At 36.0% G+C, this 23776-nt stretch overlaps 3 protein-coding genes across 5 annotated transcripts; 2 read left to right on the top strand and 1 right to left on the bottom strand.

Annotated features, from left to right (window-relative positions):
- Positions 1-5702: 5702 nt before the first annotated feature.
- LOC126606810 (zinc finger protein JAGGED-like) lies at positions 5703-8133 on the bottom strand. 3 transcript variants are annotated; one of them, XM_050274194.1, is made up of 6 exons: positions 7925-8133; positions 7594-7688; positions 7268-7408; positions 6888-6969; positions 6131-6671; positions 5703-6051 (listed from the first exon to the last, which is right to left on the bottom strand). In XM_050274194.1, coding segments are annotated over exons 1-5 (855 nt in total). In that variant the 5' UTR covers positions 7927-8133; the 3' UTR covers positions 5703-6051; positions 6131-6136. The 3 variants fall into 3 exon arrangements, with proteins under 3 accessions (XP_050130151.1, XP_050130152.1, XP_050130150.1); XM_050274195.1 differs by having other exon boundaries at positions 5703-6671; positions 7268-7402; XM_050274193.1 differs by having other exon boundaries at positions 5703-6671.
- Positions 8134-14029: 5896 nt separating this feature from the next.
- LOC126608730 (50S ribosomal protein L15, chloroplastic-like) lies at positions 14030-16361 on the top strand. Its single transcript, XM_050276725.1, has 4 exons — positions 14030-14196; positions 14274-14619; positions 14740-14891; positions 15853-16361. The coding sequence occupies exons 1-4, from the start codon at positions 14131-14133 to the stop codon at positions 16078-16080; spliced, it is 792 nt and encodes a 263-aa protein (XP_050132682.1). The 5' UTR covers positions 14030-14130; the 3' UTR covers positions 16081-16361.
- Positions 16362-21322: 4961 nt separating this feature from the next.
- LOC126607196 (uncharacterized) lies at positions 21323-22917 on the top strand. The gene is made up of 4 exons (XM_050274697.1): positions 21323-21490; positions 21681-21870; positions 21960-22023; positions 22161-22917. Exons 2-4 carry the CDS (start codon positions 21713-21715, stop codon positions 22461-22463), a joined length of 525 nt encoding a protein of 174 aa, XP_050130654.1. The 5' UTR covers positions 21323-21490; positions 21681-21712; the 3' UTR covers positions 22464-22917.
- The last annotated feature ends 859 nt before the right edge of the window (positions 22918-23776 follow it).

Consider the following 23776-nt stretch of genomic DNA (forward strand, 5'->3'; position numbering starts at 1 on the left):
TATTCACTTTGGATTATAATTAGATTATCATCTTTAATTTTTACTTTATACTTTTTGCACTATAGAGAGAGAGGAACATTACATTCGTGAGAAAATGAATGAAGGATATGGTTGAGAGGAGGGTGAAATGAAGGAGATAATGCATTGAGCACAAATTTCAAGTGAAAACTGAAGGAAGTTTCACTTCAAAACCAACTAATGAGGATGAATAACACAACTTCTTATAACTTATAGCAAGATTTATTAACTTTTGATGGTGGTTACCATGCTATGTAGTAAAGAGTTTTTCAAACCACAAACCAAATCTTTCACATGAACTGAAGAGAATAAAAGCTAGGGTTTGCGGAGATCACTCTATTTTCTCATTCAACTAATAAAATTGATTAATTACACGTTTAATTATGCTAAATAGAATTAGCTAAAGTGACTAATCATGACAATTGTATTAACTAACAATATCTGACCTAGGTTTTAGAATTGTTGAAGAAGAAAAAACAAGAGAAATTACCAATGGTCCAATTTAATTAATAAATTAAAGGTCGCTTTGTTTGTAAAAACTGATGGCAGCAGTATATATGTCGAGTTAAAAGTATTTTGGTAGTTGAAAGAAAGAGAAAAAAAAACCTAGCTAGCTACTTACTTTCTTTCGCTCACACAGTACACAGAACTCACACGCATACACAAAGCAAGGGAGATATCTCGGATCATGTGATCAGAGACTATTAGCAAACCAAATAAGTGGAAGGAGATAACAAAGATACAGCAACTGATCGAATGATGGATCAGTTAGCTTATTAGCTATAACTATAGTCACAGAGACATCAAAATAATTCACTGAAAAAAGCTGATCAAATATTAAGCAAAGCTGGGTCTATATCCAATAAGCCCGTCTACTTTTGCTGAGGCTATATATATTTTGTAGTTTATGCATGCGCGCTCCACCTCTCTCCCCGTATTTCAGTTTCAGCCTGATCTCTCTCGAGTATTAAGTTGTTACAGTAACTATTATTAAATTTATATGCAACTTTTAGAAGTAGTTTCTTGTCAAAATAACTTTCATGCCATGAGCACATTGTTACTTTAGCTTTCATGTAAATTTCACAAAAACATGTGTGATTTTTCTTCAGACGTCATTGTTTCATTGACACACGACGTCATATTTATGATATACACACACCATGTAAATTGCTTTCTTAATTATTGGCCTTCTACATATGTTTACAAAATTTTATAATTATTATCCGTGATTCATCTCTTTCTCTCTCCGTGCCCGGATCTTTGTCAACCTAGCTATACAGTCACATACCTTTCTTCATTAGATATATTTATATCTTGGGATCGCACCAATATTGAGAAAGAGAGAGTACACTTCCCAGTATATATATATTTTTATGACAATTAATTGAGTTAATTATGCTTTTAGAAAGATGATTACAATTTCATTATCATCTTATAAGAGTGAAATATAACAAAGGAGTACACTTCTTAGGCTAAATTAAAAAGCATCAGCATGCTTACCACTAGGGCAACCCTAAACTGTGTTCAGAAACTGCATTAATATATAGTACAGTTGATTGATTGATTTTTATTTCTAATTTTGTATTGAGTGGTTTTTATTCTAATTTTTGTTCTTTTGTTTTCGTAATTATATCTTGTATTTTATGCTTTTGATAAGAAAATAAATATAGGTTTGTTTTTTATCATTTGTCGTTTATAGTTGATACTTGATATATATAACTGCTGCTCCTGCATATCTAGCAGGTACTTGACTAAATTATTTAAAATAAATACCAAATGCAATGAAAGATACGTACAAATTAGAAACCAAATGTTACTTAGCTTTATACATCATTTGTTTGTAACATTTGTGGTAGGGCGCCAGTCTCTCTACTTGTGATCACTATTTGAATGTGCTTGATCATCCAGTCTGACCTAGTTATGGCTATGCTCTAGTTTGTGATTTGTTCTACAAAGTGAATGACTCGTTTGATAATTATTTCAGTTTTTAGTTTTTGGTTTTCAATATTTATATTTTTAAAATTGAAAATAGAAACCTGTTTTTAAAATTAATAAATAAAAACAGAAAACCAAAATTTGAAAACTTAAGAAAATAGTTTTCAATTTTCATTTGTTAATCGAATAGTATTTACAAACAAGATTTCAATTTTTAAATTTAAAAAAAAATAGAAACAACAATTAAAAATTGAAAATGATTATAAGTACGATATGTTTAAATATCCTTTTTCAAATTATATAAATTAACGACTTTTTAAGCAATATTTTGAGTGTTTTATTTATTTATTTTACAAACACTTAGTTTTAGTTTAAATAAAATCATGTTATCAAATGTTAATAATTAAGTGTTGATTGAAATGTCTTTGAGGGATTTCAAAAGAACTCATTGTTATTCGCTCCGTCACACCACTACCAATAATTTTGAGCCGAATGTTGCTAATTAGATGTTTGGCGAAATGTCTTTGAAAGGTTGATTTTAAAAGGGCTTTTTAGCCAAATAGACTTTGAAATTTGCATAATTTCTCACTTTGGTTTTTAAGATTTGAAATTGATAGAAGTGGTCTCTGAGTTTGTCCACCATCAATCATTTTGGTCATTCCCTGAAAATTTATGTTAAAGGAGCAAAATGACAAAAATACCTTTAGCTTCAATTAACGAACAATAGGCCAAAATGATTTAACAAAAATTGAGGGTATTGTTGTTATTTTATCCTTATTTAATGAAATTTTTTTATGGAATAACCAAAACATTGATGGTCGACAAACTCATGAACCACTTTTATCAGTTTTAAATCTCGTGAACCAAAATGAAAAATTATGCCAATTTCATGAACCATTTAGATAAAAGTCATTTCAAAAGTAAAGGAGAATGTAGGGGACAAAGTTTTGACTTCATCACGCCACTACCAGTAGATATTCACCAATTAGCTTAGTAAGTTAAGTTTGATCACCATGCATGTTAACAAAGATGCAGACGAATTTAGTCAAATTTGTTAGAACAATTAATGTGCGTTCCTACCCAACTTCAAATTAATCTCTATCTATTGTAAACTTAAAAAAAAAATATATATAATGAAAAAGGCTTGAAAACTTTGAATTTTAATGATAAGGACAAAATAAAGGGTAAAGTGAATAGTACCAGGATTGACTTTTTAGAGTTAAAATGTGGTTTTTCGTTAAAGTGAACAGTATCATGTGCTTTTCGTTAAAGTTCCCAAAAAAAATGCTAAGAAAGATGGATTCATTACAATCAAACTAATTAATTAGCATCCAGAACCTTGCGATAGGATTAATGAAATAACAAAAAGTAAATAATTAATTTGAAGGATCTTCAGTTATATAAATATGTGTTTGTGGGTCCAGGTAGCTAGGTTTTAGCTGCGAACCAAATCGGGTTAAACACTAGCTTGGTAGGAGTACCCAGTATGGAAAAAGGATTCTGGCCGGATTTTTTTCTTTGGAATCATAAAAATCCCGTGATCGTGAGAAATTTTTTAGTTATGACGAGAATAAGGATGGTACATCATGTATTTTATGCAAGTGATGAAAAATTTTAATTTTTAAGTTGTTAACATTTTAACACACATAACCCACCATTTATAAAGGGACAAATGGTGTAACACTTCGTGTGACGAGAACACTGAAAAATCTCTCGTGATCGTGACCATTCATCGTATATTATGTGGTCAAAAATTATTTTAAAATTTAAAATTAAATATAAATAGTATCTAACAAAAACTGATTGCACGATGTACGATAAACGATGAGAATCGCGAAATCCCTAAAATCCTCAGGAAAATGATCCAGCGAGGATCCTTTTTCCCCAGTATGGGCTCAGATGTAGTTCCATTAGTTAACAATCTGATTTCTTATCGGCAAAAACAACTAGCGGTAGTACTGTAGATGGTTGCAGTCTAGCTTAACCTATTACATAAATATAACATATATATGTATATATACGTATGTGTGTGTGCAAGTTGAGTCTGCAACAAGCTAGGGTTAGCTATATATATAGCTAGGGCTAGGGTTGGATTCTCTGGTGTCTTCTATCTTCAACTATCTGTCTCTTGTGTAGCTCCTGGTGCCCCGCCTCCTCCCTACCAATCTTCATCAGTCACTTCAAGTTGCACTTTTAAGCACCTGAACCCCTAATCGCTTTAAATCTTCTGCCGCAGCAATTGGCAGAAAAATAGGTTGGTCAACCCATATATTTAAGCCAGCTGCTTCTTCCTCCATACTTCCTCCATAGCTAGGGTTAGCGCTGCAGTAAAGTGTTCTGTGTTCCTAAAGGCAATTCTCAATCAACAGAGAATTTAAGAGATAATAGGTACCCGCCATGATTATTTAATTGGTTTCAGGTTCAGATTTTTTCTGAAATCATCAGTCCATGTCTCAGATTGCATCTGCATCCTATATATGATCTTATAATGCTTACTTGTTTTTCTCTTGAAGTCGATTATCCTAAAACCATTCAAATTATTACGGACCAATTGTATATATGAAATTAGTAAATATTTGAACAAAACATTCGAATTGGGTACGTAACTATAGGCAGTGACCAAGAAATTAGTGTAGTGGGGTGAAAGCACGATATATGCACAAAACTCCAAATGACATGAATACAAATCTATCACAAAACACGATATATGCAACGAATCTAAATTGATAACCACACCATCATTTTTGCATAGCGAAACCACATAAACTTACATAAGAAAATATGAGAACTGGTACTTTGTTTCATGAGTAACATATCTAAGACTCATACTGAAGTAAAAAATATTATCACTTTGTAAATTGAAAGTTTTTCAAAATAACTAAAATTGAAAAGCAAAAAAAAAAAAAAAAAATGATTTCACCATGAGTCTTATATATCACTTTCTAAATTGAAAGTTAAACCTATTCGATTAACTGTCTTTGTCTGTGAATTGTGGATCTAAGGGCTCTAAATGGTAGAGTGTTCAATACTAGCCTCGCCCATTTTAGGGATTCTTTATCTGATTCTTTTCTTCCATTGTCTCTAACCATTCTGGTAGCAATGTTGATCACTTTATGCATAGTGAGTATTTTCAACTACTATATTTTTTTTAACACGGTTCTCAACTATATTTCTATATTTCGATTTAGGAGTATTTCTAATGGCATTCCCTAGAAACGTGAGCTGTTATAGCAGCACTTTCTCTTAAGAAAAACAACTAATAATTTACAAGATTGGGGAAAATATCAATAAACATGACCAATGTTTCTTCGATTACATGAAACCAACTGATCACACATGCGTATATATAGTTCCATTTGATATATGTTAATGGCGGGGATCAGGGATCTGGATTATGCTTTGGAGTTTGGAGGGGTACAGTTGAACAGACAAGAAATGTATTTGTTTCTGGTGAGGGAAGTTGCAGCCAGAAACAAGATGGAATTGCGAGTTCCTCAACAGGCCATTGCCCCCTATAGACTCCAAGCATGGTTTGACACTGTGACCATATATGACCCAGAGATCTGAAGACCCTAATTTTTGGGGTGGATCAGAGGCTACGCACTGCACCAAGAAATCTAGAGAGAGAAACACCCACCCTATTTTCCAGTGGTCAAAACGCTGAAACCATATAAAATTAAATGATCTAGGAAAAGGCAATGGAAGGAAGCAATAGAAATAGAAAGCAAAATAAAAGAAAATTGATTGGCATGCAAAACGAACACGAAACGTTAAAAAGGGGTTGGAACTTTCAGTTCAAATCTAACTTGTCCCACAATCCCCTTTTCTAGTTCCCCTTTTCAGACTTTTGGTGTGGATTACACACTCGGATTTCTACGTTGAAATCCTCCCATTAGTTACAACAACATTTTAATTTCAACTCGGAGCCAAAGTTGCTGAGGGTGTCGATGAGCTCAAAGGCTGTCCCAGTCCCCTTGTAGAAAAATACCAAAAAAAGCTCAGTCATCTCCTTCCTCTTTCTCATGATCCCATTTGTCTTCTTGTTAAGTCTCTCTCTTTCTATCTGTCAGTTCTGGGTGGCGTGTCAAGGCAGAGACCCTAATAATAATGCTTCAGACTATCACTCGCTCAACAAAAACCCAAAAAAAGAAAAAAAAAAAAAAAGGAAGTGTTTTACTTAATATTAGGAGCCATGTTGAAATCGATTGATCGAAGGAGGAGTCCCTGCGTAGCTCCTGCTCCAATTCAATGCTTCTTCCTGATTCACGTGCAGCGATTCGTCTCTACCACGACCACGACCACTACAACCACCTCCACCTCCACCTCTTCCTGGTCCCACAGGCGCTCCAATGCAAGTGTAGTTGGTGGACTCCGCCGGTGCCACTCCGTAGTTCACATTTGGATGCCCGTATGAAGGAGTGCGAGTATTGTTGCTAAGAACATGTCCAACATAATAGTCATTGACTTGATGATGAGGGTAGTGCGAAGAAGTAGGGAAGGGCATGGGCCGTGACGGAGACGGATATAAGTAGGGTTGAGGGGGTTGTACTTGTACACCTAGCTGCGGTGGCAATGGCGGTGGTATAAGGGTGTTTGATGAAGAGGCAGAAAACATTCTTGGTGGAAATCTGAGAGGTAATGTTGGATCAGCACCACCAATGTTGTTACCTGCAGCAGCCGTATGATGATACCCTCCTGGTGGAATCGGATGGCAGCATCTATAAAATATCAAACCCAGTACACAAATCAAATCACACTAAATAAATACCAACTATTTTATTTGTTTTTATACAAAAACATATCTTATACTAAATTCATCTTAACCATGATTAAGAGGATTCAATCTTAAGTGCAGAAGAAGAGGACACTCCATTGCATCACCAACTAATTTATTAAAAGAAAAGGAAGAGACATTAAAGCATAAAATTACATACCCTAGGTGAGGAGGAGGGGCGGCTAGGTTATCGTTATTGAAAACCAACCGACGAGCCCTGTTTAGTTGTTCTGTCTCCCTTTCTGATGGCCATTCCAATACACAAGTCAAATCACCCATAATAATACATAAATAACTAGGAATTCAGAACCAAAAATAAATAAATAAGCACATGAACCTTAATTGACAAAACAAGAATTTCAGCAAAAGAAAACAACCGATCAAATCAAATTACAAACTTTCTTTTCCTCAAGATACTGAAATGACCGAGGATACTTCATGGCTGGAATCATTGATGACAATGTAAAATTATGCTTTGCTGAAAAGCTGCTTTTGAATTTCTTGTTAAAATTGAATAGAAGAGAAATGAGGAGAGAGTACCTTGACGGTGGCGGTTCATGTGTCCCCCGAGGGCCTGGGATTTGCAGAACTTGAGGGAGCAAAACCTACACTCGTAGACCTTCCCACTCTCGTCCTTTCCATCTTTTGCGCCGTTTTTCTTTTTTCTGTAGCTGCCTGCAACTATGTGAAACCCCTCAATCATAAAAAAAAAAAAAGCAACTTCGATAAGACACAACCTAATCACCTCAAACCCTACCTAATTTATTAATTAACCAAAAATCATCATGAATAAATTTAAGGGTATTTGGTTTTGCGTTTTTTTAGTTTGGGGAATGGTGGTAGGATATCAGATATTTGAGTAGTACCGGAGGAGCTGACGTCGGCAACTTGTTGGCCATCTCTGCCGTAATGATCCTCGGGCAAGTTGTTGAGGTCTAGTGGGTTTCCTTCATCAGGTCGCCTGCAATAAAAAACAAGAAGTAAATAATACAAGATCAAAATCCAAAAAATAAAAATAAAAAAAGACTTATAAAAAAAGACTTATAAAAAAACCAGGTAATAATAGTACTGGTGTTGAACTTATAAAAAAGAAGACCTATACACACACAAAGTGGTATTAAAAAGGGCAGGAGAGAAATTAAAGAGAAGAGGAAGAGAAGCAAGCAGCCGGTGAGAAAAGTGTGGGGGAAGACCTACATGGTACCGACAGAGAAAGACAGAAATAAAATTGTGAATGTGAGGCGAAGTATCTCTCTCTTCTCTCAGACGGGAAGACGGATCTTTGGAAATTATAGTTTTTCTTAGAGGCTCGTTGAGTGATGGTGGAAGAAAAGGAGCTTTGAAAATTCTCTCAGTTTCTCTGCCAAACCCCTTTTCATCTCTCTCTCTCTCTCTCTCTCTCTCTCTCTCTCAATAAAATTTTTAACAAAAATGAAAAACAAAGTTAGCTGATCTCGTGACTTTAAAAAGGGGAGGTAGTGTGGCGGAATGTAGAGAAGACAGGGCCTTAGGCTTTAGGTATTGTGCAAGTGTCATTTGGCTTGGTTGAGACTTGAGAGGGACGTGGCTCTTAAATTAGGAAAGAGGTGAGTTCCATATAAGAGACGCATGAGTAGAAACTAAATATTTTATTTTTCTAGATATATAAATATATCTTCTTTAAAAATATCATAACCCGAATTATTCACTACTCCACGTTACTATTTTTATAACGTGCTTTAAAAAAAAGCTCAATTGTACAAGTGAATATTATTAAATTAGTATACAAATTTACTCCTAGCCAAGAGAGTCATAAATCTAAATTATTCACTAGTCTATGCTATAATAGACTTTCTACACTACATATACTTTGATTACAGCCAGTGTGTCTTATTTAGATGCAATAGTAGTAGACATTTCTGGCTAGTTGTAGACTTAGGGGACATTGCGTTTTTATTTTGTGAAACTTGAAAGCGATTTTTGAGAAGTTTTTTTTTTAATTGAAAGTAGTTATCAAACAAGATTTTCAATCTAAAAGAAGTGTAAACATAAATAAAAAAATTTAAAACAAAATGATTATCAAATGCTCTCTTACTTTGTGAGTGTTATAATTTCTACTATTTTGTCCTCATATAACAAATGATGATCTCTAGAAAACCACAATACCAAGACCATTTTACTTTATTTACCCAAAAAAAAAAAAAAAAATAGAAGACCATTTAATTTAACATAATCATAAACTAGCATATGCCTCACACTTTGTGTGGAAATATTTTTTATTTTTGCTTTAAATGGGAAGGAGAGAGGGAGAAAAAGAGGAACGTGGAATTGAAGAGAGAAGTTTTTGCTTTATTTTATTTTTTTTAAATTAGAGGATATTAATATCACTTTTGGGTGAAGCTTTAAAAAAATTGTAAAATTACTTTATGGCCATGATTTTGTTTTGTGGTAGAAAATTAAATTATGTTTTCACTTTCTTTTGGTTAACAAAGAAGATTCCATTAATATATAGTTTAGATTAGATATTGTAGGTATCTCCTACTTACACTAGTACTTGATCAGCAGAATATTCAGGGCCTTGTGTAGTCATATATATATATATATATATATATATATATATATATATATATATATATATATATATATCAATTATTAATTAACTTCTACTTACATAAGTAATTGATCAGCAGAATATTCAGGGTCTCGTGTAGTCATATAATTAATTAAGATGAAGATAATCATAGAGATTATATGGTCCACATGTAGCTAATTAAAAGGCCTTCTCCTGAGGGCATATATACATACATACATACATACATACATACATATATATATAATATCTATCTTTGTACACTACTATGAAACTACTCATTAGTGTCATTCTTAAAAACGATAATAAAAGCTAATTCATGTCGGGTATTAGGTAAAATCTAATAGAAAACGTATGATTGTTAGTATTTTTATGATCCAAGTAGGGATGGGCACAACTCCACCCAATGTCTTGTTTTAGTCTTTAGGAGTATCTAGTTTGGTTGATCATCTTCATTTTCTAGTAGACAAATGGTCTAGTTAAAAACTAACTAAAACCGAACTAGATCCACTTAGATGCATGCATGCAGTCTAACAAACCAAACGATGATCAAGAGAAGATGTGTCTCATAATCTAATTAAGTTTTAACCTTTTTAATTAGTATAGCCTAATGATTTCAGTACTCCTTTTCGAAATTCCTGCACGCCTTCTGGTAATGTACATAAAGTACAGACAATTTGAACTGCAGATAACTAAAAGAGGAGGATGAAGATCGTTGCCCTTAATTATTTTTTGCTATAATTTTATCTTATTTATGGTAGTTGGAAAGAAAGAAGATAAAAACAGTTATTTACGGTGGTTAATTTCTGTGGGTTTTATATACTCATGTCAGTTGGGTTCCTGGACCACACTATGTACGTATAGGTCTAGATCGATCATTTGGACTGGTAACTCAAATTTGCAATGTCCGGCCATGCAAGCATGCATCGGCCGTGCATCCAAATACCGCAAAATTGTATAATTCCAGTAAGGTGGTCCTGCAAGTACTCGTTACTCTGCCAAAATATCAAACATCCTCTATCACTTTCTAACAGTATCTAGTGGAAAATCGTATATTTATCATGATTCCCAGACTTCCAGTCAAACATATTCAAAGGAACAGCACATGCACCAACAAATTTCAGAGGGGGATATCTGCAGCTCCTACTTATGTTTATGGCACAATAATTTACAATGTTAGCATATAAATTGACGTTAAACTGTAAAATAACAGAGAATCAGTGAGAGTCTCAATTTAAGACAGTCCCCTAAGCATTTCTCCTGCTTTTTAATTCATTTCTTTGGGCTGGTGGCCTGAACATGATGAATACTGACCATCAAAAACTAAATCATTAAGTTGAAAAACAAAAATTTGGCACAAAAATAAAGGAAATTAAGCAGTTTGTTTTAAAAAGTTAGGGCAACTGTAGTGGTAGCAGACTTGTTGAATTATTTTGTTTAATAATGTAATTTTCCAGATTTTGTGGTGCCCGACTTTGCATGTCGGTTGCTGCCAATTGATTTTTTTGCCACAAAGCGTGTGAAAGTCAACATGGAAAACTGCTTCTGGGTTTTAATTCATTCGTTCTGATTTCGGGAAGGGATCTCGTCACTCGGAGGCCCATACCAGCCCGTTGGATACCATAAGCCCAATACGTGAAATAGAAGGCCCAAAACGTTATTTCAGAAAACGAAATTTCGCCTAAATGGCCCATGGTTTTTCATTTTCTGTGCCAATTTAGGGATGAGCAACGGTTATGGTGGGCGGGTAACCGCGGTTATTTACCCATAACCGTTTATGCTCATACCCGCATAACCATTTACCCGTTGGGTAATTGCCTAAACTGTTATACCCATAACCATAACCGTTTATAAACGGTTAACCATACTCATAACAGCATAGTCATTTAACCGTAACCGTTTAATACCCATTTACCATTTTTAACCCGTTTATCTTTTTTTTACCATTACCCATTTTTCACCCGTTTACTTGTTTTTAAACAACTTGAAAATTAAAAAAAAATATTGTCGTAATTTTCTTTTATTTGTTGACAATTAAACACTGTTATAGGTACATTTATCATACATTTTCGTATTTTAATTTTTTAAGTTCTTATATCATTCCAATAATTGAAATAATAGTTTACGAATGATATTTTTAACTGTTACCAATGAAGGTAAATATAATATTTTATAAGTATTATTGGGTTACAAAAATTGTTTAGAAGACATTTCTGTCAAAGCATTTATGTTAATTTCACGGTTACCCGCAAAGAATTTAAATTAATTGGCAAATTCCTTGATGATGAGAATCATCATTCCTGTAGCAGTGTTATTGAGAGAATGACCGATGAATTTTTTGCTAATTTATTGGGTGCTAAGTATTATTGGATCAAGAACATGGTTTGTGTTAGTTTTACATATATAAAATAAATGGGTAAACGGTTACCTGTTTATAACCGCGGTTAATACCCATAACCATCCATTTAAATTTCGTGGGTAAACGGTTATACCCATAACCGTTTATTTATTTAAATGGTTACCCATAACCGTAACCGTTTAATTTAAATGGGCAGATAACTGCGGTTACCCATAACCAATGATTATTTGCCCACCCCTAATGTCAATTGCATCCACTTTTTAGTCAAACTCACATGACAAGCACATTGTGTCCTTTTTAAGGTCATTCTCATAATTTTACCCATAATGGTTCTGATGTAATGAGTGTTCTAGAGAAAATGGAAGGAAAATTTTGGCCTTCGTTAGGGAAAAAAACCGTATAAATAGCTACTTTGGTAGGGTTTTAAGTGCTCTTGTTTAGAGATGGAGCTAGAAATTCTTATCTATTGCTTTTGTTGGAACACGAAGTGTGTTTAGATGTAGAAATGGGTAGAAAGCTTGGAATTATGATTAAAAAAAAAATTAATGAAAAGAGTTTGAAAATTTTGAATTTTAACGATAAAGACAAAATAAAAGGTAAAGTGAATAGTACAAAGATTGACCTTTTAGTGTAAAAATATGATTTTTTGTTAAAGTGAACAGTACCTGAAGCTTTTCACTTTTAAAAAAGATAAGCTTAATATGAATAGTAATTTAAGTTTTTTTCAAATAGATCACTATGCTATAGCCCGTGTTCAAAATATATATGAAATTATCGATATTTTCGTCTAAATATCAGAAAAATCAAAGATCGATATGGGAAGGGGGTAAAATGTAAACTTCACTTTATATCGGTGAGATGGGAAAATTAATGAATATCGACGATATTTATCAATTCACTTCAGAAATTTTGCAGGAATCCATCACAGATTTCGAACTTATGAATTTTTTTAGAAATTTTTATCTAAATTTGAATGAGTTGATATACCCACCCCATTACAAACTTCCATAATTTTCATAAAAAATAATTGATATTGATATCAATATATACATACCGCTATTTACATCTATATCAATATTTTAAATACTGGCTATAGCCTATAACTATTAGCCTATTAGCTCGTGAGACTTTGTACATGACGAATATGTCCTTAAAGAGGCCTCTAAGAAATTTGAATACCAGATTGCAACACAACACATGAAGTTCAAGGATTAATTGTAGATAAAAATAGTTCACGCCGTAATTAGACAACGAATCAGATCCTTTTGGATTTATATATACTGAGTCTGCTGAGCAGACGATTCAAATCATTAAAATTTGATCTAACGGCTTGTTTGGGCCCAAAATAATAGCTTGGGCCGAGGGTAGGATCACTCTCGGTCCAGGAGGCCGGGCGGCAGAAGGACCATGGATCGGTCAACACGTGGGCGTCCAAACCTAGGGCGGTTAGGACGAATCCTAGTGCAATGGGGAGTCTCGACGGGATCGGATATCCAGGAAACTAATCCAGCTTAGCTAAGGACTAGGTTCATAGTCCTAGTAGATGTAGGACTGGTCGAGGTGATCCGGAGAGGGAAACCTAGTCCGAGTAGGATTTAAACTCGGACTCAAGGTTCAGTACTATAAAAAGGGGACGCTGTGCATCAGGAAAAGCCCCTGCGAATGAACACAAAAATTGCCCTGCGCAAACTCTCACAACTTGAGATCTTTTTCTTTTCCGTTGGCATCAACAGCACTGTGGAAGCAACTGGTGATATCTTAAGTCGGCATAGATAGCTCTGTCACCGTAGAGTCGGTCGGTCTCGCAGTATCTTCCGTTGGCATCAACAGCACTGCGGCGAGAACGGTCGATTGCCTATCCAAGTCTCGGTTGAGAAGGGTTTTCGAATCCTTGTTGGTCGAGGTCATCTCATTAGCCTTCTCGGCGAGGTGAGGTGTTACAGTTATTACATTTGGCACATTGCAAGCCGAATTCGGTTCGTGAACTTTGTAAGAAATAGCAGCCTTGTCTTCAGGCTCGAGAACCCAAGAGGTCGAGACGCGTTCCTTTCTCGGCCGCAATCGCAAGACGCAGAAGTCAGTAGCGCGACCCAACGCAGCATCATCAAATTTACTCCTCGGCCGAGCCTCGGCCGACGAGTTGGCACGCCCCGCAATCACCGAAGGACGTAGTTAGCTTAGAATATATTCGGCTTGCGCGCCACGTAGGCTTTGTAATTTCTAGGGTCAACACGGCTATAATTATTATAACTTTTAAAGATATTTTGTTTTTAACTGTTGAATTAAATTTCAACCGTCCTGATCGCCTGCTCGGTAGGCTGAGTTTTATTAGATCCGGTTCCATTAGACAAAAACTCTAGTGGCATTTGTGCAATTTTATCCAAAAAAAGAAGAAGGAAGAAAGATGCAAAAGAAGCTTATCCTATCGGTTTGTGAAACAACTGCTAGCCAGCGAGCTTCCGCTCTGTGTTATCCATGGCATCGTCCCTGCTCTTTCTTCCACCAACCCCACCTCTCAGCTTCCCTTCTTCTTCTTTCAAGGTTCGCTCTCTCTAGCTTTTTAACTCTAATTATTGATAGGATTTGCTAAATCAGCTGCTAATAATTTCATTTTACAGGGAAATGCGAGAAACGTGGGGCAAAAACTGTGTAGCATTCCCTCCGTCAAGGTGACCGGAGCTACAGAAAGAAGTCCACTGGTGATTGTGAACAAGGCGGCGTCGTCCACGGTCGGGGCTCCGGTCGGCAATGTGCGGTTCAGGCTGGATAATTTGGGCCCGCAACCCGGGTCCAGAAAGAAGGGCAAGAGAAAGGGAAGAGGTATAGCAGCCGGGCAAGGGAACAGCTGCGGGTTCGGTATGCGGGGACAGAAGTCTCGGTCCGGACCCGGCGTCCGCCCCGGATTTGAAGGCGGTCAGATGCCGCTTTACCGTCGACTTCCCAAACTGAAGGGAATTGCTGGAGGTAATTGCATTAACTTATCTGTTATTTCTTGACATATGAATGCACGCCATATGTTTGTGAAAATGCATCAGTGGCTTTTGTTCGTGCAATGCTCAAACCTTGTTTTGTTTTCTTGACAAGGTATGAGTGCTGGGCTGCCCAAGTATGTCCCTGTTAACTTGAAAGACATAGAAGCCGCGGGGTTTCAAGAAGGCGAAGAAGTGTCGTTGCAAACTTTGAAGAACAAGGGCTTGATCAACCCATCCGGAAGAGAGCGGAAACTCCCTTTGAAGGTAAATACTTTAAATTGTCTGCTCTTCACAATGTAGTGGTTATTGGTTAAGATCAGATTGATGTCATAGCGTTTGTTAAATGTTCGAATGCTCAAATATGATATGCTGCTTTAAAGTATGGATGAATAACACAAAGCTTGAGTCTTAAACCTAGTGTTAGTATTTAGTTATCTTTTCCGGCTAGGAGGAGGATGTAACTTACGTTGTTAACTTACTGATGTTGCCTGTTCCTCATGCCTAAACCTTGTAAATCTGGCCTCTATACCTCTGTTGTGCCTCTGCGCCAAGCTAAACGTGACAACGAGCCATGTGAAAAACCATAAGAGTGATAATCTCTAACTGAGAATTCCTCCTTCAGATTGTTGTTTCTTTTGTTTTTAATGATAGTTTAGTATCTGGTAGATAGTATAGAACCTTCAGCCAGGATAATTTTCTCTGAAAGGAATTATGGAAACGGTTTATCTTGCATCATATAGTTGACTTAATTGTTACTTATGTAAAAACAAACATTATTCTCTATTATAAATTAATGGACCAGCTTGCATGATATATTGAATCAGTTTTTGATTTGTCAGTTTCTAGTTCATAGAATTAGTGTTTTGGTTAAAGGATCCCGTACTGCGATGCATTCTGGCCAAAACTTGGCAAATCCACATGTATGATAGCACTTGCGCAATTGATAATATATTACTTTTCTGTGTAAATTTGTAAAAGTTGAGTATAAATTGGCCTTTTACCTTATTAAGCAGCTGTAATACGTCCTTTACGATTAAAGTAGCTGGATGATACAATTAATGGCAAAACTATAGAATAACAGAAATGTAGTACAAGCATTAGAGCCACTCCAAGCTTCATGTGGCCCGACAATTGCTAAGCTTGAGAGGCAATTATCAGTTTGCACTGCTCATTAAGCATCTTTGCATAGTGGAAGAATAAAGTTGCCTGCTCTCTTTTTTTCTAGATTCTTGGTGATGGGGAGCTGAGTGTGAAGCTGGATATAAAGGCTCGTGCCTTCTCAGCAGCAGCGAAGGAGAAACTTGAGGCTGCTGGCTGCAACCTCACTGTGTTGCCTGGTAGGAAGAAGTGGGTAAAGCCATCAGTTGCCAAGAACCTTGCACGTGCTGATGAATACTTTGCCAAGAAACGAGCCGCCGCTGCTGCTGCTGCCACTGACTCGGCATCTGCATAGACCACCTCATAGTCAGCCTGTACAAGACTGTAGGTGAATTAGTACATGGTAACAATTTTTTAGGCATGTGAATCTTCTTTCCTGTTATTATCATTTTACCTTATGTGGAATTATAGCGTAACTGTTGGCTATTGTTGTACAACGTGAGAAGTAATATTTGTCAATCCTTGAATTGGCCGTGACATAGTGATCTATAGGTTTTTTATTGGCATCCTTACTGGGAAATTATTTGTGAGTCAATAAAATTGATCAGCGTCGCGTTTGATTTGCCTGTGATACAACTCATTTGCTCCCTTAGTGACATTGTTGAGTGATGCATTACTCTTGTTGATGCAAAAATCAGCGAGACCCTTCAGTCACTTGGTTAGGATAATATGTAAAGGGATAGAGATAGAGAAGCATTCACAAGATGTACGTGCTTCATCCTATGTTTGGCTACATCGACGGAGCAAAGGAGTTCTTATTAATAGTGAAGGATTTACACAAATACTTAGGTTCAAGCATAATCATCATTAGTGAATTCTAATGACTAATTTAATTACAATAATGACATTTTTCTTAGAGCAAGTCCACCCCTAAGGACTTTGTGCCAGCACCCAGCGCATTTATCCACTCAAGTGAACAGTAATAGACCCTAGTGAACAGTAATAGACTAAAGCATCTCCACCCCTAACAAAAAATACCATAGTCCATTTTATTAAAATATCATTATTTTTTATTATAAAATAATAATTTTATTTTTAATTTCTGAATTTATAAAAAATAAAATAATAATAATAATAATATCTAAATTTATTAAAAAAATTATGTATTTTTTAAAAGTGAAATTCTTAATTTTTGGGGGGAAAAACATGGACCGTTGATCTGTGATCGGACGGTCCATTTTAAAAGTCAAATTTAATTTTTTTTTACCGTTGGAAATCCAACGGTCTACAAAAACTAGCTGGTGGAAATCCAACGGCTATGAGCATGCCACGTCGCTAATGGGCTCCGAAGCACAAGTGGGTTGACAACCCTCTACAGCCTTGTCAACTACTCGCGCCCACGCGCGATTGTCTTGCACGCGCCAGCCAAATAGGGCGGCTCTTGGGTCTGTCAAAATTGGGCTGGTCTGTTGCCTGGCATGGGCTAGGTGCCAGACAACTTTGTGGGCTAGAGCAAATTGACTGAGGGCCAGTTTGTTTTTTGGACTGAGGGTTGAGACATTTTATTCCCGGTGGACTTGCTCTTAATTGTAGGAGAATGACCTTCTTTTATAGTTGAGGAGAGTCTCCGACTTTCGTCTGCGGTCGATGTGGGACTCTAGGAGCTTTATTTTAACGTTGACACGTGTCGTATTGTGATTGACTTCTTGGATGGATGGAAACTCTTGTGCTTTGGCAGGGGTGCCTTAGTATGAATCCTTAAGTGGGTCTTTAAATGTATAAAGTTGACCGGTACTTAATAGTTTTGAGATTGGTCAAGCCTGGTACAAATAACTCTCACTCAACAATTAGATATACGTCATGCCCGGCTTTGGCAAATGATAGGAAATGGGCGTGAAGCAAGTAATTTTCCGTTGGTTTGTCAAATGATTTGGATTTTTCCTCTAAAAGCAAGGGCAGGGACCTAAGGCAAAATGATGGTGATGCCGACCAAAGTTTAAGTGATTAAATAATTTGGGTCATCAGTCTGGACATCGCATGGGAAATCATGGCTGTCGAATGTCAATGCGCACCAGCGTTTGCTATTCCAAAAAATGTGATGGAGGATTCTCTCTCTAATCTCTGGTCCCGGAGATCGAAATGCATCACGATCAAAATCTTAGGAAATTGATAGCGTGTCCAATTGCTATTCCATAACATCATTAGGACGTTGTCAAATTTGCTTCGCCTCCCAGGTTCCGCAATTCCGACTTTACAAGGTGGTCCCTTTAAGGCAGTGTCGCAACTGCTACATTACCCATCTATGTACATGTTTCACGTCAGAAACAGGGCCAATTGCATCATTTTAGTCTCAAAAATTGCCTACGGCTGTAAATATTTATGAGTTTTGGTTTAATTTGGGTAAAAGCTGGTCATGTCAAGTTATCAAATAACTTATGATAAATTGATGATGACCTAACCCTACATTTTACACAACTCATGTGGACAGGTATAATAGAAACGTAAAAGCACAATCAAGCCATATCTGGCTTTTTAGCAAAATTGGCTTATGAAATTTGCATAACTACTCACTTTGGTCTTGAAAATTTGAAATAGATAGAATTGGTCTATGAGATTGTCCAGAATCAATCATTTTGGTCATTCTATGACAAATCTCCATAAAATAACAAAGATACTCTCAATTTTGGTCAAACTATTTTGACATATTGTTTATTAAATTGAGGGTAATTTTGTCATTTTGATTCATATTTAACGTAATTTTTCACCCAATGACCAAAATGATTGATGGTAGACAATCTCAATGATCATTTCTATTTATTTCAAATCTCAGGAACTAAAATGAGGAGTTATGCAAATCTCCATGACCATTTTAGCTAAAAAACCTAAATATTTCCAACCCAAATAAAGGAAGTTATGGTGAGTTGAAGAAATTTAGGTTTAAATGACCAGATGACGTAGTTGTCGCATCACGTGCAAATTGTTAATTTACTTGTATTTTGGTTTCACCTGCCTCTCCTCCGACCTCCTTTGCCCCTCTTGATTAGTAGCCTAAAGTCATAAGCTTCAGCTCACATCCACCTTTACTTGGGTTGTTCTACTTAAAAAACAAAAAAAAAAACGGAGAGATGGAAGGGTATGGCATGTACATTTAGATTGGGCAATTGTCGACAAAGCGTTCGTGCATTGTAACCTCGGTAGGAAACACATCACATGGTTACCGCTTATTAGAGGGGGTGTTGAGATGGAGCGAAATGTACAGTCGTACATGATCCCAAATTTAAAGGGATCTCTACATTTTTGTCATCAAACATCATGTAATAATGTTCGATATATCAAAAATTGATTTTGTCAGCACTTTAAAACCGCATTGTGCATTCTTTATAAAAGTTTTTTTTTTCTTTCTAAATATAAAAATTTGGAGTACCATGAGATATTTTGAGTATCAATAATAACATCCTAAAAATGATAGTTTCTTAATTTTATTATATAACAATGTTATATATTCAAGTGAAACTTTAAAGTTAAGAGGTTTGAAGTTTTTTTTTCATGATTGGTTGTTTAAGATAAAACTACTTTTGATTATTTAGTGAATGTTATATTTGTAACTCTTTTTACTTATCATTAATGACATTTGTAAACATGCAATCAGTGAGTACTAAAGTTTGTTTTTATTTTTGTTAACAAACGATAGTATCTACACTAATGGGGTGGGAGAGTAGGTTAAGTCTCATAATGAGCTATCAATAATGTGGTTCAAATTCGTCTTTGGCGAGAATTAAACCTAAGACCTCTCACTTACAAATGAAGAGAAATATCACTAGGCTGAAGTATTAAGTCGCTTTGTTTTGATTTAAGTGAATGTTTTCTAATATCAATACATTGTCATAAATTTTTAAAAACTTAAAAATATCTAAATGGGGACCTCTTTTACAAATTTTCGTACAGGACCTTCAAAATCTCAAAGACGACGATGCCACGTATCATATATAGGATTAGAGTTTAGTTCCACCACCAAGTCCAAACATGCAAAAACCAAATTTCAAATACACATCGTGGATCATGATCCGCGACAATTCGAAATTTTGATTCAAGCTGCAACAGTTCCTTGGTATTTCATCAATGCATGAACAACAACGGCAACAATAAAGTTTTATCTTTTTAAGTAGGGTTGGTTGTATAAATTCTAAAATATCATCGCACTCAATTTTATGCTAAGTATTTTCAAAATTTAGTTAAGTTTGTCTGTGTATGCTATTTTCGTTCTTAATCGTGTCGTTTCTCGTTCTCAAAATTTGGTTTAAGTTTGTCTGTGTGTGGCATTCTGTCTTGCTTTTGGCCGTTTTACTTTTTTCAACGCGGGTAAGGACACCAGTTGTATTGGGGATATCTATGGCGGGAAGGATGTTAGATTTGAGGCTATTTTACCGCCCAATTGCAATGTCAGATACAAAAGGTCGGCAAATCATGGCCATCACTACTTTGTCTTAAACCAAGATTGGGAAATGTCACCTTATCATGTTCGTTACGAAAAAAGAAGTCCCAACTTTTATTTTATTGGCATGTTAACTAGATTAGGGAACAATAGATATTAAAATCCTATCAGTTGTTTTACCAAAATTTAAAAAAAAAATGGCATCAGTTTATGTTTTTTTAAACGTTTACTTGTATGATCTTAGTTTATGACGTGACAGATGTAGGCATGTTTGTAACTACGTAAAAGTTGAAGTCGTATAACTAATTTTAGTTAATAAGATGTAGGTGTGGCTTTCGAGTCGAGCAAAAGATAATCCTCTAATTGCCATGTCACCAATTTAACAATGCACAAAATAGTCCAACAACTAAAAAAACATATATTTTAAAACTTAGGAGTGGGATGTGATAAAATTGAAATTTCGAATTTTGTCAATCAAATTAACCTGGCTTCTCACTCAAGGAGGAGTTGGTCTTTAAGATATTTTGTCATCGATTCACTAAACTTTTTGTTTATGATCAAAATTTTTTGTATTATAAATCACTTACATAATTATCTACACGAAAATGTCAATAAAATATGTCAGGTGTGTGGACACGTGTCATCATATTACGCAAGTCATGGGGTGGGCAAAGGCAAATAGGGCACAGCGGATTCGAACTCATTCTCGCGGGAGGCACCGCCAGCGTGAAACCAAATAACCAATAACACCTTGACAACCCAACCCAAGAAAGATATTTTATTTTTTTAATAAAGAATTAAATAAACGAAATAGTATTTAATCCCACGTTGAATAATTAAAAAGATAAAAATCTGAGAGGCTTTCTCGTTCTTCGCACTCCTCTAGCACGATAGATTTTTTCAATCGTCACATAAAATGTTATATTACGTGTTACGATATAAATAGTAAAATATATTTTTTATTAAAAAGTTAAAATTTTTAAAAATAAAAAATTTCACAATTTATATAAAAACAAATAACATTTCTGTTACAATAAAAAATTTCTCTCTTGCACGCCGCACAGCTCTTGCCTTTTCCCCTTTCTCTCTCCTCCTCTTTCTTTCTCTCTCCGATTTAATTCGAATTTTTAATATTTATTTTTTTATGATTCTTTTCTTCCTCTATAAATGGGGTGGACTCTCTCTTTTATTAACCTTGTTTCCTTTCCTGTCCTTCATTTACCTCTCGCCTAATTTTTGCTTCCTCTTTCCGTTTCTGTTATGATATCTCTGTAAAAATTAGGATTTCCTTACACAGGCAGCCAAGCAGCTCACCTCCTCACTCCAACTTCGGGTATTTACATCTTCTTTTTTTCCTGATTTTATTTATTTTTTTTCATTTTCTGTTGCTTCTGATTGTTCAAAACCGATGCGATTCGCAAGTTTTGTAGAGAATTGATTTAAGTTCAGATCAGATCTGTTCAGTTTACACCTAATTAAGCACGTTTTGGAGATTAATACGTATTAACGATTTGTATGATTAGGTTTTACGGCGTCGTTTCCAAGCGAGGAAGAGATGAATCACTGTGCGATTCAGCAAGGAAACGCCCTCTCAGCTTGCGACGACATGAGGACTTGTTCAAGAGACTCGGTCGTTTGTCCCAAACCTCGCCGTTTTGGTCTCCTTAGCGTCACTCACAACGATCCCGTCAGATCTCTCCGATGGCATCTCGGGTAATTCGCCGATTTTGTATCTGTTTAGGGTTTCAAATTATGCCATGTTTTAAGTATCGGTTTTGATTCTTTATTTGAATGAATTTCAGCCACCAAGCGGAGCTCTATGATTCGAAAGCAGGGTCTGATATTTTGGACATCCTCCTCCCAAAGGTATATAAAAATTTCTGGATCTGCAGTTGCTATTTGAAAAAAATTAATTAAATTTAAGAATTATGCTCAAATAGGTTAATTGGGAAGTGATTAGCATCCGGTTCTTATTGATTTTGTTCATGTTGGATTTTATGCAGGGATCTTTTGGTGTTGAGCCATTTTCATGTACAGAAATAGCCTCGCCGCACCCATTTTTCTGCGGGTCACCGCCGAGCAGAGTAGCTAACCCATTAATTCATGATGCTAGATTTGGGGATGGGAAACCCACCCCACTGTCGCCAACCGCTCCCCCATTGGACCTTTCGTCGTCTCCTTCATCATCAGCAAGGAAAGGAGGCTTCGTTCGGGCCAGTTTCGGGAACAAGCCAGCAGTGAGGGTCGAGGGGTTTGATTGCCTGGACAGGGATCGACGTAATTGCAGCATCCCGACCCTGGCATGAGATCCCAATTCAACCGATGAAGGTACATAGCAAAAAAGACTGAGCTTAAAGTTTGAATAGACAACCACAATACTTTGATAGCATGTGAGGAAATTTTGAAATTTTCAGCGCAAGAACTTCAACAATCCTTCTGCCTTGTGTAAATATGTGCGAGGGATTTGTGTAAATGAAATGTGTCAGTGTCGAGTATGTAAATGAGAATGTTAACCAAATAATCAACGGGTTCATAGATCGAGTCTAGGAGTGGTTACAAGGGGGTGGTGTGTTCTACCACAACACCCTCTTGTATTGTAAAAAGTTGTCTCTTGTGGGAAAATTTTCGTTGTGATTCCATTTAGGTGTGTCGGAGTTTAAACTAGCGGTTTATGAAGCGAATCTGTATGTATTGAAGATTCTGTTTAGTCAATCTAAACGGTTCTTTACTGTGTAAATAAATCGTTTGTGTTTTAGTTCATCTTCCGCCTGTGTATGAGCTACAATTAATTTCTTTGCATACTCCTTTCTTGATCTGGTTTTTGTTTCTCGTGTAACCCACATCCCCTCGCTTAGCGTCATGCCTAAGCGATGGGATGTGGGTTACACGCTTAGTGTCATGCCTAAGCGATGGGATGTGGGTTACATGCGTTTGAGGATTATTCGGTTTGTATCACTGGAATCTACGATACATGCGTTTGTAAAAGCAGAGTTTCTCTGATCTGCTTTCCTTCAAACTTTTATTCGGAATGGCAAGCATGTTTTGCTTTGGAATAACCTTGGTCGGAGGGGAAGGTCGGAGCCGAGGGAGGGGAGGGAAACAATCCTTTCCCTGGACATCACTATCGGAGGGGAGGGTCGGAGCGGAGGGAAGGGGACGGAAAAAATCCTCTCGCTGGACAAATAGAGTGATGTCAGTTGTTTCAACTTCTCTTCATGGCATCCTGGTTGTTGTCCGGGATGTAACGGTGGCATTGAGGTTTTCGCAACGAACAAGGTGCAGGTCGCTTCCTAGGTTTTGTTCGAAGTCCACACTGCACAAAAGTTAAAAATATGATACTATTTTTAAACCGAATTTTTTGTCTCTTTAAACTAAATGGAAACCATGTAATTTAAGCTACATTCGTCATTAAAAAATGAAACCAGATCCCAGAGGATAACTAACGGGCCCTAAATATTTTGAATACGCATTGTTTCATCATCGTCCTTGATTCATATTTAGCTTAAAATTTTGACCAACAAGGATTTTGATTGAGTTGATAACAATCGTGATTTGGCTAAATCCAGGTCCTTAAGTTTGAGTCTTGCTCGTGGTAATCCTTTTTTATGGGTGATATTTA

Source organism: Malus sylvestris, chromosome 16 (assembly GCF_916048215.2).
Source record: "Malus sylvestris chromosome 16, drMalSylv7.2, whole genome shotgun sequence".
Lineage (NCBI taxonomy): Eukaryota > Viridiplantae > Streptophyta > Magnoliopsida > Rosales > Rosaceae > Malus > Malus sylvestris.